The sequence below is a fragment of the Genypterus blacodes genome, unplaced genomic scaffold (assembly GCF_046128005.1).
Source record: "Genypterus blacodes isolate CSIRO-AG114 ecotype Tasmania unplaced genomic scaffold, CSIRO-AGI_Gbla_v1 ptg000195l_1, whole genome shotgun sequence".
Taxonomy (NCBI): domain Eukaryota; kingdom Metazoa; phylum Chordata; class Actinopteri; order Ophidiiformes; family Ophidiidae; genus Genypterus; species Genypterus blacodes.
Genome location: NW_027466995.1, coordinates 1,591,482 through 1,605,975, shown reverse-complemented (window position 1 = coordinate 1,605,975; position 14,494 = coordinate 1,591,482). Strand labels below are relative to the sequence as shown.

The 14,494-nt window shown below is 45.1% G+C and overlaps 1 protein-coding gene across 2 annotated transcripts; it reads right to left on the bottom strand.

The window, feature by feature from the left end:
* Positions 1–1,374: 1,374 nt before the first annotated feature.
* On the bottom strand, positions 1,375–13,641 carry rhoq (ras homolog family member Q). Of its 2 annotated transcripts, none has more exons than XM_076169292.1 (5): positions 12,995–13,641; positions 12,589–12,647; positions 7,449–7,613; positions 5,647–5,742; positions 1,375–3,944 (listed from the first exon to the last, which is right to left on the bottom strand). In XM_076169292.1, exons 1-5 carry the CDS (start codon positions 13,134–13,136, stop codon positions 3,783–3,785), a joined length of 624 nt encoding a protein of 207 aa, XP_076025407.1. In that variant the 5' UTR covers positions 13,137–13,641; the 3' UTR covers positions 1,375–3,782. The 2 variants fall into 2 exon arrangements, with proteins under 2 accessions (XP_076025407.1, XP_076025406.1); XM_076169291.1 differs by having other exon boundaries at positions 12,589–12,741; positions 12,995–13,123.
* Positions 13,642–14,494: the final 853 nt, after the last annotated feature.

Genomic DNA, 14,494 nt, shown 5'->3' with positions numbered 1-14,494 from the left:
TTTGTCTTTTTCATTTTGATGTATAAAACTCATTTCGCTTCTTGATTTGACCTAATTCCGAATCTCAGCCTGCTGTTCATATTCAATTTGTCTGTCTATTCCTGTCTATGTTGCTGGAGAGATACGACATACAGTATATTCAAAGCTTTTAATCTGGGAGTGGCTCTTGTAATCTAATTGTAACTAACTCTATTGGTCTGCATGGAAACTCCAGTTACGCTTGTGCCACTGAGAATACGGCTGGATAAGTGCAGCACAGAGCTGATCAGGATACCCATGGCAACATCAACAGGGATTTTGGTCAAAACATCGATAGTTATTGGTGATTTTGAGGTTTTGTGTGGAACTTGTTACACATGGGATTTCTCCTGTGACAGGGTTGCCATCTTGTGGTAGCAGAATGGAAATAAAACTCTGTCGGTATCACTCTGAGTTTCTCATATTCAATGGATAGATGGATGGATGAACCTTAACCCAAATAACACCAATTCAACCTAACCAGTATCTTAACCTAACCATGGGTGGTAGATTTACCTGACTGCTGACAGAGGGTCAGTTGATGGCAAATGGCTCCATCTCCTGGCAGCGGAGCCTCATTATGAATCCTGTACGCGATATAAATAAGTATACTACACATTTGCAGAAAGTGCCCAGAAAAGTGCTGGACATACTTTCTGGGCATACGCACTGCTGTAAGAAAGAATTTGAGATTGATTTGCATGATGATCAGACAATGTGTGTGTGTGTGTTTGGAATGTGTGGGCTGACATTTGGATGTGTGCAAATGATTAAGTTTTGAGTATTTACCCCAGAAAATTATGGATACTTGTCTGAGTTAATGAGAAATTATCACCCAAGAGCCCCATCAGACCCACGTCAGGGTTTAAATAAACAGCTTCAATCTTTAAAACCACTCGTAGACCTGCCAGCAATGAAGCATGTTTACTTGTTGCAGTTCTTCTCCAAACACTGCCAGGAGACAGCTGAAGGTGAGCACCAATGGAATATCATGTAAAGATGTGATGACAAAACATTTGGTGATTCAAATCTGTATATTTGTTACAGTTTACAGAACTCAAAATGAGAGTAAAGATAATAGGGAACCGATATATGACAGCTTATCTGTTTGTGCTAAACTACATGTTTATGATGGAGCAGTTGAGTGTCACACAGCTCAATCAGTAGTTCATAATAACATTATAAAGCGAAATGTGCTACACAAAAATCAGCTTGTTGTGAATTAAATGCTAGAAATGTAGTAGACTTCATTCATTATCCGACTATGGACACACTACACTATGCGAAGGAACAATCCGCTGTGCATGGCATGGAATGGAATTTTCAGAATAAAGCGTACAAACATGGCCTGGAGTGTGATTTCCTTCAGAGTTTAATTCTGCTGACCTGCTTATCAAGTCAACCCAATAATACCTGACCCAGTATCAACACAGATACCCTTCAGTTCCAGAAATAAACAAAAGTTAATTTCATAAATGTGCTTCCACAGCTAATCTGACCCTCTCCACATTAAACCGCCAAAGCCGGCTGATTAACACAGTAAACACGTTTATTGAGAAGACAGGAGCATCAGCTGGAGAATGCATTGGCGGCTGCGGCACTTAGGCCCTAAATCCTGAGGGTGGACCTTGAACAAAACGAGCGGGCAAAACTGTCCAAAGAAAGACGACACACTTTCCGCCCTGCAATCCCATCACATACAGCGCAGGCTGGGGCAGAGATGGGAGCACCATTTACATTAAAGCTTTAATCGATAGATGCGTGTTGATTACGAACAGAAAATTACATGTGACAAGAAGTCATTTAGCAACTGTTGGCACCTTTAATATAGTTTCAAAAAGTTAGAAAAGCTAATAGCAAATGCATAAAAACAATGACAGCCTGCCTTTTTGGGGGATGTTTGGCTTGTAAGGTAAATTCAGTCACACGTCATCACAAGTTCCTCCGTCGGTACAGCGAGGAGAGAACATATTACATAGTGGAGCTATGCGAGACTTGAAATTCTTACGTTGCATAATTGTTTGGGGCTCATAGATATTTATGGGTTATGCTTTTACTAGTGTTCTTCAAATGTCAGGATCATTACATAGATGTGACCCAGCCATATTAAAGGCTGACAGATCTCATTTTACACATCCAACTCAGTATGTTTTTTGTAGAGGGCACAAGGTTGGTGTTGGGAAAACTAAATCAATTCCCAGCAATGTAAGGTGTTGAATTCATTACAGGTTCTATTTAGTTTTTGGAGTTGTAGCCTTATAATTGCGCCCAAATAGTCACAAAAGCTTTGACATCATTGTTTTTGCCAGCTGAACTGAATTAGATGAGTAAAATGATTGGAATCAGCCTTTAAGTTTCCACATATTCTGAATATCCTTTGCAGCTGTCACATATGGACGTCTTTCCAGCTTATCTGATGTAATCGTTCATAATGAGATACAAGGTTTGCATCTGGTGCCCTTGTAACAGGATCTTTTTTTTAAGACCTGATGGACCGGGATCGTGGGCGGTAAAAACGGTGGACTGTGCTCATACTTGTGCCTGACGGAACATTGTGCATCCTCTGTGCTTCAGTCAGCCTATTCCGGAAGAGAGAAAGGGGGGTGGGGGGGCTGTCCACATTATGAAACAGAGGAATGTGCTTTGTTGGTTTGGTTGGGAAATGAAGGGATAAAGGCTGTGCTTCACGTTCACGTTTGTGCACCAGTTTTACAGTATTGGGTCATTGAAACAATCTGATGCTGATGAAAGTGTGCACGTTTGATTCTGAAGAATGAATCGGAGCGCTTCGGTTCTTCATCTCTTCCAAACTAGGATACCTTTTTAAAATGAAAACACATTATTGCAAAAAGAAATAACGAAAAATATATATAAGCCAATAATTGACTAAATTATACATGTACAGACTGGATCATCTATGTTTTAGAGATACATAACCATAAACTCCAGATAATATATTTTTCTAAATTCGATTATAGACCTCTTTAGTTGTTGGTGATGACTTCAGCTCCAGTAGTCACTTATGTTTTGGCATGCCACTCTATAAAAAGGCAAAATCAATACTCTAAAGTTCAAACAATACAGTTTTAGGTCCAAACCTGTTTTGTGAATTGCATTTCATCTGTTGTCATCCTATGCATGTCATCACACACACACTCACACGCACACACACACTGTGGGTGTATGAAAAATAATTAGAGACAGACTTTGTGGGCTAAGGTTTGAACTTAAAAATTGTGCTGCAGAGTTCAAAAATCTCCCCTTGGCTCGATCACAGTATCACAAAAGTCAGCCCCTAATCATTAATCAATACACTGGAGCATCACAGAAGCACGTTCACAAATTGTTAAGCCATCGATAAAGACAGAAACAACCTGAAAGTTGCATGTCAACTAAAACTGAAATGGTGTGATTTTTCATTCAACAGCTTACAATAATTTTGTACAGGAAAAAATGATTAAAAATGGTTATAAAAGAATGTACTTTGAAGGAAAAAGAAAAGTCTTTCAGAACACACCGACTTGGGTCTTGTGCTCCTTTGGTAGAAAACTGCATTTTTAACCCTGGTGCTGCACAGCAGGAGAGTTACGACTGTTTTAAGAGCACTGCAGCATTCAAGGAGCTCTTGTTTTGTCCTTTCTGGTTCCTTTCAGGTTTCCTTCATTCATTGGTACTCTTTGTCTCACTCTGCTGTATCTCTCCATCATCCGCCTTCTGTTTGGTTTGTAGATTTTTGTTGACAGATTCTTTAGGGGGTTCATGCATCACGTGATCAGGCAGCAGTTGATGCAGCGGGGTCCCAGCCTTCGCTTCAGAGCTCCCTTCTTTCTTTTGGGAGCCAGTATGGCAATGATGGCCTCGTCGAACACCGTCTTCAAGCCCTTCTGGGTCAACGCTGAACACTCCACGTAACAACATGCACCAATCTGATGAGAAGGGAAAGGAGGAGAGGATAGAGCATCAGCAAGAATAATGAAATAAACCCTGACCTTCCCCATAATTAGCCTGTAGACATTTAAACCTGCATGAGGCAAGATTTTCATGCCGTTGCCCAAATTAATATAACAAGCTTTATGTCAGCCTCCTTTGGTTTTGTTTGTCCACCACCCACTGATAGAACACTTCACTAATTGGCAGAAGAGCTACAGTATCGCTGCGATAGGGTTTGTTTTCTTCTCCCAGTCTGGTACGGAGAGTTTATGATGACACTGGTCAGCCAGAACGCAAATGGATTATACCTTGTATATATATGTGCTGACAGTATTTGGATTATCTTACATTTTTCAACACAGTGCCAAAGTCAAAGCTGAGGAAACACAGCATAGAGAGCAAGGGGCCCTCAGGCTGCCTCTGCTTCAGCCAGGGTGAGAGTGTGTTTCTGTAACCTAAGGCTATGGCTGAATATATCGCCTATGCAATAATATACTGCTTTGCTGTGGTTACAGTTGCTGTTATGGGTCAACATTAGTCTGGGTTGTGCCTGTGATTTAATCTGTATCAGCACTGCGTCTCCTAAATCATCTTGTGCCACGCAAGGAAAATCTGAAAGGGTTGTTATACATGTAATCACGCATAATAGAGGATGATGTTGATATAGATCAATGAAACGGCTAAGTGTCTCAGCTACAAGGTCTATTTAAATATTTTCAGCTGGTATTCGTCAGAAGAATTGCAGCTTAGATCTGAAATAACGTGATGATTACAAAAGAGAGTGGTATAAACTGGAGGCGGGGGAAATCTCTGCGAATATCAACTGATTTGCGACTCCGTGAGAGATAACTAGTATCAATTTCTTTTATTACGGTAACAAGCGGTTTTATTTTAACTTGAGGAAGTGAGACGAGTCTTATTTTATAGTCTACTGGGTTTTTACAAGTAAACAATCAAGCTGAAACTGTGTCCCAAAACACCATGAAACAGATGTCATGTGGCAGTACAGAAGCAGGAACTACGGAAAGTCCACACCATAAGGAAAGTACTGATGTCAGTATCCATTGCAATTTTGCATAGTGATTATTTGGAACAGTGCAAAATCAGTTTCAAATGCATGACAGCATATATCTCCAGACTCTATGCCTTCAAGAAAAGACAGTAAAAGCAATGGATGCATGTCAGTAACATGTCATATTGCAGTGAGACCTCGTGGTTGAAGCTGATCTGACTTGTGATGGCAAAGTAGAAAACAAAGTATATAACAAACAAACAACTCAAATTACAGCAGCAATTAGATTCTCCATTTTGTTTTTTAGATGATCTCCTCCATGGGCCACTGTGGCTAAAAGGACCCCCGTGAAGTCTCCATTTCCCAAAGTTGTTGTGAAATTATTGGATTTTGCCTAACAGATGTGATTAATGACGGAGCGCAATTCGGCTCAAGCTTCACTTCACTGGACTGCCACGTTGGCCCAGAATGTATTCCCCGGATTCATTTCCATTCAAAGAATGTCCAGAGGTCCAGATTCCAACCATTTTAGAGATTACATTCCTACAGAGACCTTCCTCAACACGCAGGAATCTAACTGCGACTAACGGCTCCATCCTCCCACAGTTAGAGTGGAAATAAAAGCCGCTCCCACATCCACACATGGCTTCACTTCAGTCGGGCAAACATTACAGTACAGTACTAACCTCCTTCGCCAGTTTCTGTCCCTGCTCAGTGGTGATGGGCTTCTCCTTCATGTCATTCAGTTTGGCAATGGTCTTGGGGTCATCACGGAGGTCGATCTAAGAATCATCAAGGACAATTCTTATTAGTTAAATCAGTAAGGAATGCATAATACCATTTCCACCATAATGTGAATGATAAATCTCATTTTTAAGCTTGATTGTCTGAGAATCTTAATTACTTCAATGCCTTTTGGCATTGGAAACAACATCTTAAAAGTAATACAATAATACATAGTTCTACACAATCGTCAGCGGCCTCAGCAGACATTGAGGCAGTTGTATTTCACTGAGCAGAACCTTGGCTCTGCTCTTAGACGATTCTGCTAAATATAGCTATGAGCTGTCAAACCGTTAGAATATTTCTGACACATTTCTTCATTGTGAAGCAAAGCCATCTTGGCCCACTCTTCCTGCTCTTGTGCAAAATGATTTCACAGCCAACCACAAGGTTCCTCTCTCTCCCTCTCCCTCTCATCTGTTGTTCACTGCAACACACGCAACTCCTCCACAGCAGCGCAGTAACAACCCATTAAAATAAATGCATCAGTCTGCAAACTCCAGCACCAATCAACCAAACTCCTACATGCAGCGACCTTAATTAACCCCTCTTTCTCGATTGGTTTGATATCTGATAGCTGGGGTTACTGATATGAGTCGTGATGAGAATCTGTACATATCAACACACAGCTGAGGAGCAGGGAACGAGTTATGACAGGGACTGATGAAGCAGCAGTAAATATCGGCTGACGTCACGTAAATCAGACACCCACTCCATCCACCTCATCAACGGCTGGGCCTTGGCTCCTCTGGCATTTGGTTGCCAGGGAACACGGACCCAGAATCACCCACCAGTAAGTGCTCAGGACAAACGATGCTGCCAATGAGATTTAAGACTCAAGAAGCACGTCTGCTTGGGGTTAACACCATTTTGTGAAGGCTACAAGTGCTTTTTTCTTTTTTCTTGAAGATTACAGCCTCTTTGCATGCGTTAAATGTCAGATTTGAGTGATAGAGAGCTTCTTACACCATACGAGCCAGAGCATTAGGAGGTCATGCTGGCTGTTAGAAGAGTGGAACACCATACAAATGTAATAGCAGGAATATCCACGGCTGATAAACCTGCAATTAACAATTAAAAGAATTGAAGCACAAACATTTGGTGCTAAATTTACGAGGCCACAAACCTCAAATGAACAGCAACCTAAGATGGCACTCAGAGAGGCCATGTGATACTTCCGAGCTCCATAATGACATCGGGCATGGAATGACAGAGCAGGACGTACGGAAACAACCTCCTCAAACCGGATCATCAGCGGCAGTTTTACAGTATCTGCTAATGGACTTGAAAAGCCAATAAAGGACGTCCAGACTGCTTGAGGATATAAGAACACCACGCTAATGCAACCGCCGTGATTTTGATACATAGGTATGCATGAATTCGACATGTGGCTGTGAACATGAAAAGGCCATTTTGTGGTCTGATGTTACTGTGAGTTGCTCTTTATGTGCGACACTGAGCTGATGTTTAGGTCCACTTCACTACGGCGAGTCAACTGGTTGCACAAAGCAGAGCAAAGTACTGTTGCTATGGCTACCTGTTTTACTGTACTGCACCTATGGCAGTGATATAGACAGGTGGTTAAACTATTGACCTGAATTATGTCCGCACACACCCACCAGCCACTTCAGAAACTGATATTTTCTGTGGCCCTGGTGTAATTATGTAAACAAATCGCAAACAAAGCAGAGCCTGGCGTACTCACCTGAGTGCCTATGAGCAAGTAGGGAACGCTGGGCGCATACTCTTGCAGCTCGGGCACCCACTCCTCTCGAACGTTCTGGAAACTGGCGGGGTTGACCACAGAGAAGCAGATGAGGAAGACGTCGGTCATGGGGTAGGACAGCGGCCTCAGGCGGTCGTAGTCCTCCTGGAAGAGGAGGGCGGACATTTGTTAATGTTGACAGTTGGGGTTCAGAGGTGCGATGGGAGGAAGAGGCTCGGGATGATAAAGGTGGTAGAAGCAGACGGAACCAGGCGGACGGGATCATTCCCGGGATTTCTCACAACTGTGGATGAATTACTTGTGAATTATTAAAGCGTATGAAAAATTAACTCAGAGGGCAGAGACACTTTTTACTCTTCGACGGCAGAGTTAAGAGGGGGAAAACGAGAGAGACGCCCATGCACGTGTCCAAACTGATCAGCTGGTTTATAGGAATGCAACAATGATGACTGCTCTTCCAACTCGGACACGGATTATCTCTCATTTCCCGTCCTTTAATGTGCGCTGGAATCTTGATGCGTCACTGCAAACCAGACATATTAGACCATATTTGTGCAGTGTAAATTGGCCAAAGCACACACGCAAAGCTGTCCTTTGTGTGCCGGATCAAGCGCTCCCTTGTCCTCGCCAAAGATAAACCCTTCTGACAGAGTGTCCATCCTTCTCCGCACGCATATGAATATTCACGACCCGTCTCGCTTATGATGGCTGATGTTCTCCGACCGACGCCTGCACATGTTGGGACAGAACTGTTTGGCTTGCATCGAATCAATGGATCTACGGTAATTAGATATGACTCAACGCGCCTAACGAGGGACCAAGTGAATAAATCTCCAGATCTCGTTCTGGGGAATTTAGTGTCAACATCCCGGGAAACTGGAGACAGTATCCCACTGTGCCAGAGAGTTTTTGCAAAAGCTTCGGGCCAATCAAGCACTGGCATGACCGACGCTCATTCCAACGCCTTCAGCTAGACTGTAAAACACACACACACACACACACACACACACACACACACACACACACACACACACACACACACACACACACACACACACACACACACACACACACACACACACACACACACACACACACACACACACACACACACACACACACACACACACACACACACACACACACACACACACAAAAGCTGAGTCCAACGTGATTGAAGTGTTGCTAAAATAAGATAAGAAGACAAAACACACACGCACGCAAGCACACACTCACGATAGGGGGGAAATAGATATGCAAATGAAGGGAATGTCATAAGATTTTCCAAACAGCAGCAGATCAGCAAAAAAAAAAACGTGTGGTTTCTGTTGGCCGTGTAATGAATTTAAGATGAATTTCCATTAGAGTCGATGATGAAAACTGCAAACGAATCTTCACACTTGCGCTCACGCACGTCGTACATCAAGATGAGTAACGACTCCTTAATGGTTGAGAGAGGGGTCAGCAGAATACCACTGAAAACATTACCAATTGCTTATCATCTTGCATCAGAATAAATATTTCACAACTTTTAAATGGCATACCACGGGTTTCCAAACCATTCTTGGATGCGGTTTTCATCTTTTTCTTGGAGTGCCTAAGAAAAACTTTTTGATAAGTGCAGTCATTATTTCTACTTTCCTCCTTTTCCTCAGGGGTTTTGCATAAACTGATGCTGCTGCATTCCAGCTACACATCCACAATCTGCTTTGTTCTAATCCCAAATTTATGATCTATTGCTCAAGGTCAGTAGTGTGCGTGTAGGTGTTCGTGACTTTTGTACTTCAACCTCCCAGTGAACCGCAGACGGAAGAGAACACAGATTGAGTCACAGGGCAGTTTGCTGGAAACAGGATCGAAGCTTCTCAGAGACACAGTACCTCTTTCTGTCACACTCATCAGTCCCACTATGAGTAAGAGTTTAACTTTGTGTAGCACAGTGTCACACTCTGAGCTCGGCAGGTAGAACACATGAATCCAAACACTTTCAGCTTCCACCAAAGGTCATGTTTTTTCACACCAACACACCCCAAGGCTACATCCCTCACACAGGATCCTCCCTGACTCTCTCCATACATGCCCAAGCATTGACATGGGGGTGAGGTTCATCCAGGGCTACCGTGTGTGATATGTGTGAGTCACTCCCTTCTCCTGCCACCCCTTTCTCTCTTCCATCTTCCTCCTTTTTCCTACTCCTGTCTCCTCCCCGGGGGCTCTATAAACTGGCCGTGACAACAGAGTGGGAGACGCCGGCTCTAACATGGCCGCCGGGTAAGAATACAAGCCCGGACGACGCAGACGAACGGCGTGAGTGCAGTTTCTTTCTTTCTCTGATTTGCAATTCAGCACGTTTTGCTGAACTGAATTTAACCACAGGAACAAAAGTGTGATTTAACCTCACGTCCATTCCAACACCCCTTTAACGGTGATTGATGATGGTTCTGCTCAGTGCTCAGGGTGCCATTCACGCCTGCGCGGGAGCAAGGACACGTCATACACGCCCCATTCACAAATATTCCAGGTTAATGTTGCCTCGCTTAACATCTGCAGCACATAAATGGAGCAACATGAAGCGAGGCCTTTAAGGCATCATTAAGAGCCTCTATCAGCTCTCTATCTGCCGTTTCTAAAATGTTCCATCACCACTTAAGTTGATATTGATCATCCATCCTTACATACCGAGTTCATAGTGGATTGAAACTGATCTCTGCTTTTGTGATACAGTCTGTACCCTGGCCCACAAGAAGATCCACCTGAAGTATCAGATTCTGAGAGTGTTTGTTGTTACTAGACAGCCGACCAACCCCCCCCAACTGGGATGTCGACAAGCCACGTCTGGTTTCTTCGTCGGCAAAGTGTCCTCAGACTCTCCAGAACAGGTAATGAGTGAACCCAAGTGGTAAAAGTGATTATAGGATGTGCAGCTGACTGTGACGGTATTTGAAGTGCAACAAAGTAGGGGTTACAAGGTCAGTAGCAGGCCGATCCCGTGGGGGGGAACAACTCCCAAGGTGCCCCCTCCAGCGTTTCCATGGGTACAGCAGCACTTAGAATCCACTTCCTGTTTCCTCCTGCTCCTCCCTATGCAAGGCTAGATTTTCATGAGTGCAGCAGCAGCAGAAGGAGAATGAATGAATAAGTAAAGACTTTCCCCTCTGTTCCCTCGTCACATTCAGCAAAACAGACTTTGCAGAGCTTCCATATGGAATAATTCAATAGGCAGTGCCTGAGGGAGCGCCGCCGTGGCAGCTCCCACACAATAGCAAGCAGGGAAGGAGCATCGACGGCAGACAAAGCACAGCGGCACTCAGCTCGGTGCCCAGGCGCGATTATGTGGCTCTGACATGTGGCGCTGACGTCACGGCGTGGAGCCGCGTCCGCTAAGGGCACGGACAACAAGTGGAGACTGTAGAGTCGTGATACCCTTGTGGAGCAGCAAAGGATTGTGGGAGCTCCAGGCAGGGCATATAAATATGAAAGAGTTCATGAGGCCAGTATGGAGGGAAAGACAAAGGAAAATGAAACTAAAAGGGACGAGCACTGCATTTATCCAATTTATGTCAAATGCCTCCCCCTCCTGCTCCTCTTCCTCCTTCCTCGCTCTGTTTGGTTTTCCCTTCCAGCTGTCTCTCTCTCTCTCGCTCTCTCTTCCTCATTCTCAGGCTCCCTCGCTCTTCCTCTCCTCCTCTGCAGCCGCTCTCTCTTTGGGGCGCAGGGGCCTTTGATCAGATGCTGAAGCTATAAACATTACCAGCTGGCCTTGTGCTCCGCATAAAGGGGTCAGTGGAGTTGGAGGGGGGGTGAGGAGGGGCTGCATTAGAAGAGCGGTAACTCAACTCTCAACGGCTGACGGCGCCCACGGCAGACATCTGGGGGGAACTTCTCCATTTCAGAGACTGAATCAGCTAAAAACAAATCCTCCACGGACAGACACACACACCCAGTCAAACGCCACAGAGAAGACAATAAGGTTGTGTTCCGCTTTTTACAAGCGAGTAGTAAATCTACTGCGATCTGCTTTCAAGCGAAGCAGTCGCAGGTATATGCTCGGTGGGAATCCGAGGTCAGGGTGAGAGACGGAGGACGGCTACGACTTGCCACTCACTGAATTGTGCATTTAACACTCATGAATGAACCACAACGGAGCGACTGAATATTCCCCAATCGACCTTTTCGCCGCTTAGATGAGATCAGATTTCAGACTGTGACTTAGCCGGAGTTCACACAGTTAAATCCGGTCCTGAGGAAAGTGTTAACTATTCAACAGTTGACAACGGTACAGTTTTAGTTTCCGGAAAGATCAGGGGGTTAAAGGTCGTAAGGCAGAGAAGAGAGAGAGAGAGAGAGAGAGAGAGAGAGAGAGAGAGAGAGAGAGAGAGAGAGAGAGAGAGAGAGAGAGAGAGAGAGAGAACGCCCCAACAATAACACACAGAGCTCGCAACAGCAACAGCGACGCCTCAGTGGGTCCAAACTTGATCTGTTTGCATTTAACGTCGGAATGCAGAGCAACTATCAAATAGTACGTGAAAGCCCCCATCATAGAAACACACACCAGCACCGAGGACTCGATTCCCCAGATGTGTGTGTGTGTGTGTGTGTGCATTTATGTTTGTTGTGTGCATCTGTGTGTAAATGTGTTCCTCTGCTGAGTGGAAACATTATTGTGTGTAAGCCGGAGCTTTTTCAGTACAGTTCAACTCAACTCAACTCAGTTTGAATGGCACATTGTAGAGAAAAGAGCCCGGGCATTAGACGGCCCTATTAACAAAACTGTGACATCACTACTGGACATAGGAGCCCTGTTCTCTCACATAATAGAACTATTGAAGCCCCCCTCACTACCATCACTGTCCACGGGCACACCAGACTCTGGCAATAAACCCGATGTGCAAAAACCATCACCTGTTGCAGCTTAGCGTCTGGCCTGAATATGAAGCCTGTGGGTGTGTCTGAGGCACCGTCAGATAGTTATTGGTCCCCGGAGCTCACGGGAAGGCCGAGATAGAGTGATACAGAGTGAAAGTGAGGGAGGGGGGGGGAGGGGGGGAGAGAGATCGAATGGATGTGCGAGTGTCCTTGACATGCTTGGCACTTGGCCAGAGTAAAAAATAAACTGTACCTGACCAGCTGTGTCATAGAGTCCCAGCAAGTACTGCTTTCCACCAACGTTGACGCTCACTGCAAGGAAATGACAAAGAAGGAGAGAGAGAGAGTGAGAGAGAGAGGGAGCGAGCGAGGGGGGGGGGGGGTTCAGGGTCCCCCTACCCCTCTGCTATGAAGGAGGCAAACAAGTGGTTTTGATTATGGCAACAGATGCCAGAGCCAATGCAGTTATAGAGAGGGAGAGAGAGTGGCAAAGGAAACAGGGGGATTCAAAACAGACACAGTTGTGTTTGTGACTCTTAAACATGATCTGATCTCTGAATATGAAGCTTTTTAACGCTGAGAAAGAATGACAGCAACAGTTGAATGTGTGTGTTACACTTATAGGTTGTGACAGATTGGGAGTGTTGTAGTGTTCTTACCTGCATAATGATCAAACACTGTGGGTACGTACTCCTCGGGAAAGGCGTCGTTGGCATAGCTCATCAGGAGACACGTTTTACCCACTGCACCGTCTCCGACCACGACGCATTTCAACATGATAGTACCGGTTCCGTTAGCCATGATCCCGACCTTACTATCATCATAACCGCCCCTTGATGCCCTGTTTCCCCGACCTGCTGCCTCTGCTGCTGCTGCTGCTGCTGCTGGGCGGTGATCCCCGGTCAGCGGGCATCACCAGCGGCGTCGGAGGCGGATTGCGCGGCGCACCGATACGGACTGGAACTGCATCGCTCTTTCCCTCCTCCCCCCGCCAGTTACGGTACTCCCAAATTTGGCCGTGAAGGAGTTCCCTTTCCGCGGCTCACAAAATGCGCATCACCCAGTCAAGCCTTTGACTTTTGTGGCGCCACGGGGGTGGGAGGGTCTCGATCCGGGGCTACCCTCTCCTCTCCTGGGCTCTCTCTCTCTCTCCGGGATGTGCGTGTCCGCTTGTGTGTCCGCCGTGCTCTTGCCTCAGCTCGCCCCACGCCTGAGCTTCTCTTGCTCCCTGGGCTGGCGCAACGTGCTGGTGGACAAGGTGGGTGCGCTTGCTGGAGAGGCGGGGCTAGGATTTGAAAGCAAGGGGCTCTGGATAAACTGCACTTCCCCCGCCGGGCTGGTGTGGAGCTTTATACCGGAGAACTCGTCCTATAGTAACCCCATTATACACACACACACACACACACACCAGGAGTGTATTATGCATTTATCAGATATCAAAACTTTTCGTCTCTGTAGGGATGTTACACTGTCAGTACAAATATAACCAATAAGCTTGTGGGAGAAAATTGGATTTATTGATAAAATTGGAATATTCCACAAACATTATTGGATCAAAAAAGTACAATATAGTCACTATAAACTCACAATTCATTACTAATATCGTAAGTCACTAAACAGCTTCTACAGTGTGATTAAATAGATTTTCTGGGTCACAATATGCCAACACATGTCCATCCATTACTGAATATAAACAATACAACCCCACTTATCTGGATATTTAAATGTATTACCCACTATTATTCATTAATTCATTACAAGCCACACAGCCTTAGTCAACAATACAAACATTCTAAATTCGGAGTGCTCTGCGGCTGCTTTTCACATGACTTTGTGGTCGAGGGGATGAGTAGATGATCCAGGCTTAATACCACGCTGGAGTGGGTGTGTGTGGGTGTGTGCCTGTGTGTGTGCATGAGGTGGACAGATGAGAAATGTGGGATGGGACTCGTGAGCTGCAGATGGAGACACCACAGGAGGAAGGAACGTGTTTGTATGAGACAGAGAGGAGATACAGAGATTTGACCTCTGCGGTGCAGTTGGCCAGGTGTGCACTGTCTGCTTGAATAAGTGCATACCTCACACCCATCTTAATACAGTATGTGTCTCTGCAAATGGAAAGGAATGACAACACACACACACATGCACACACACAAAGA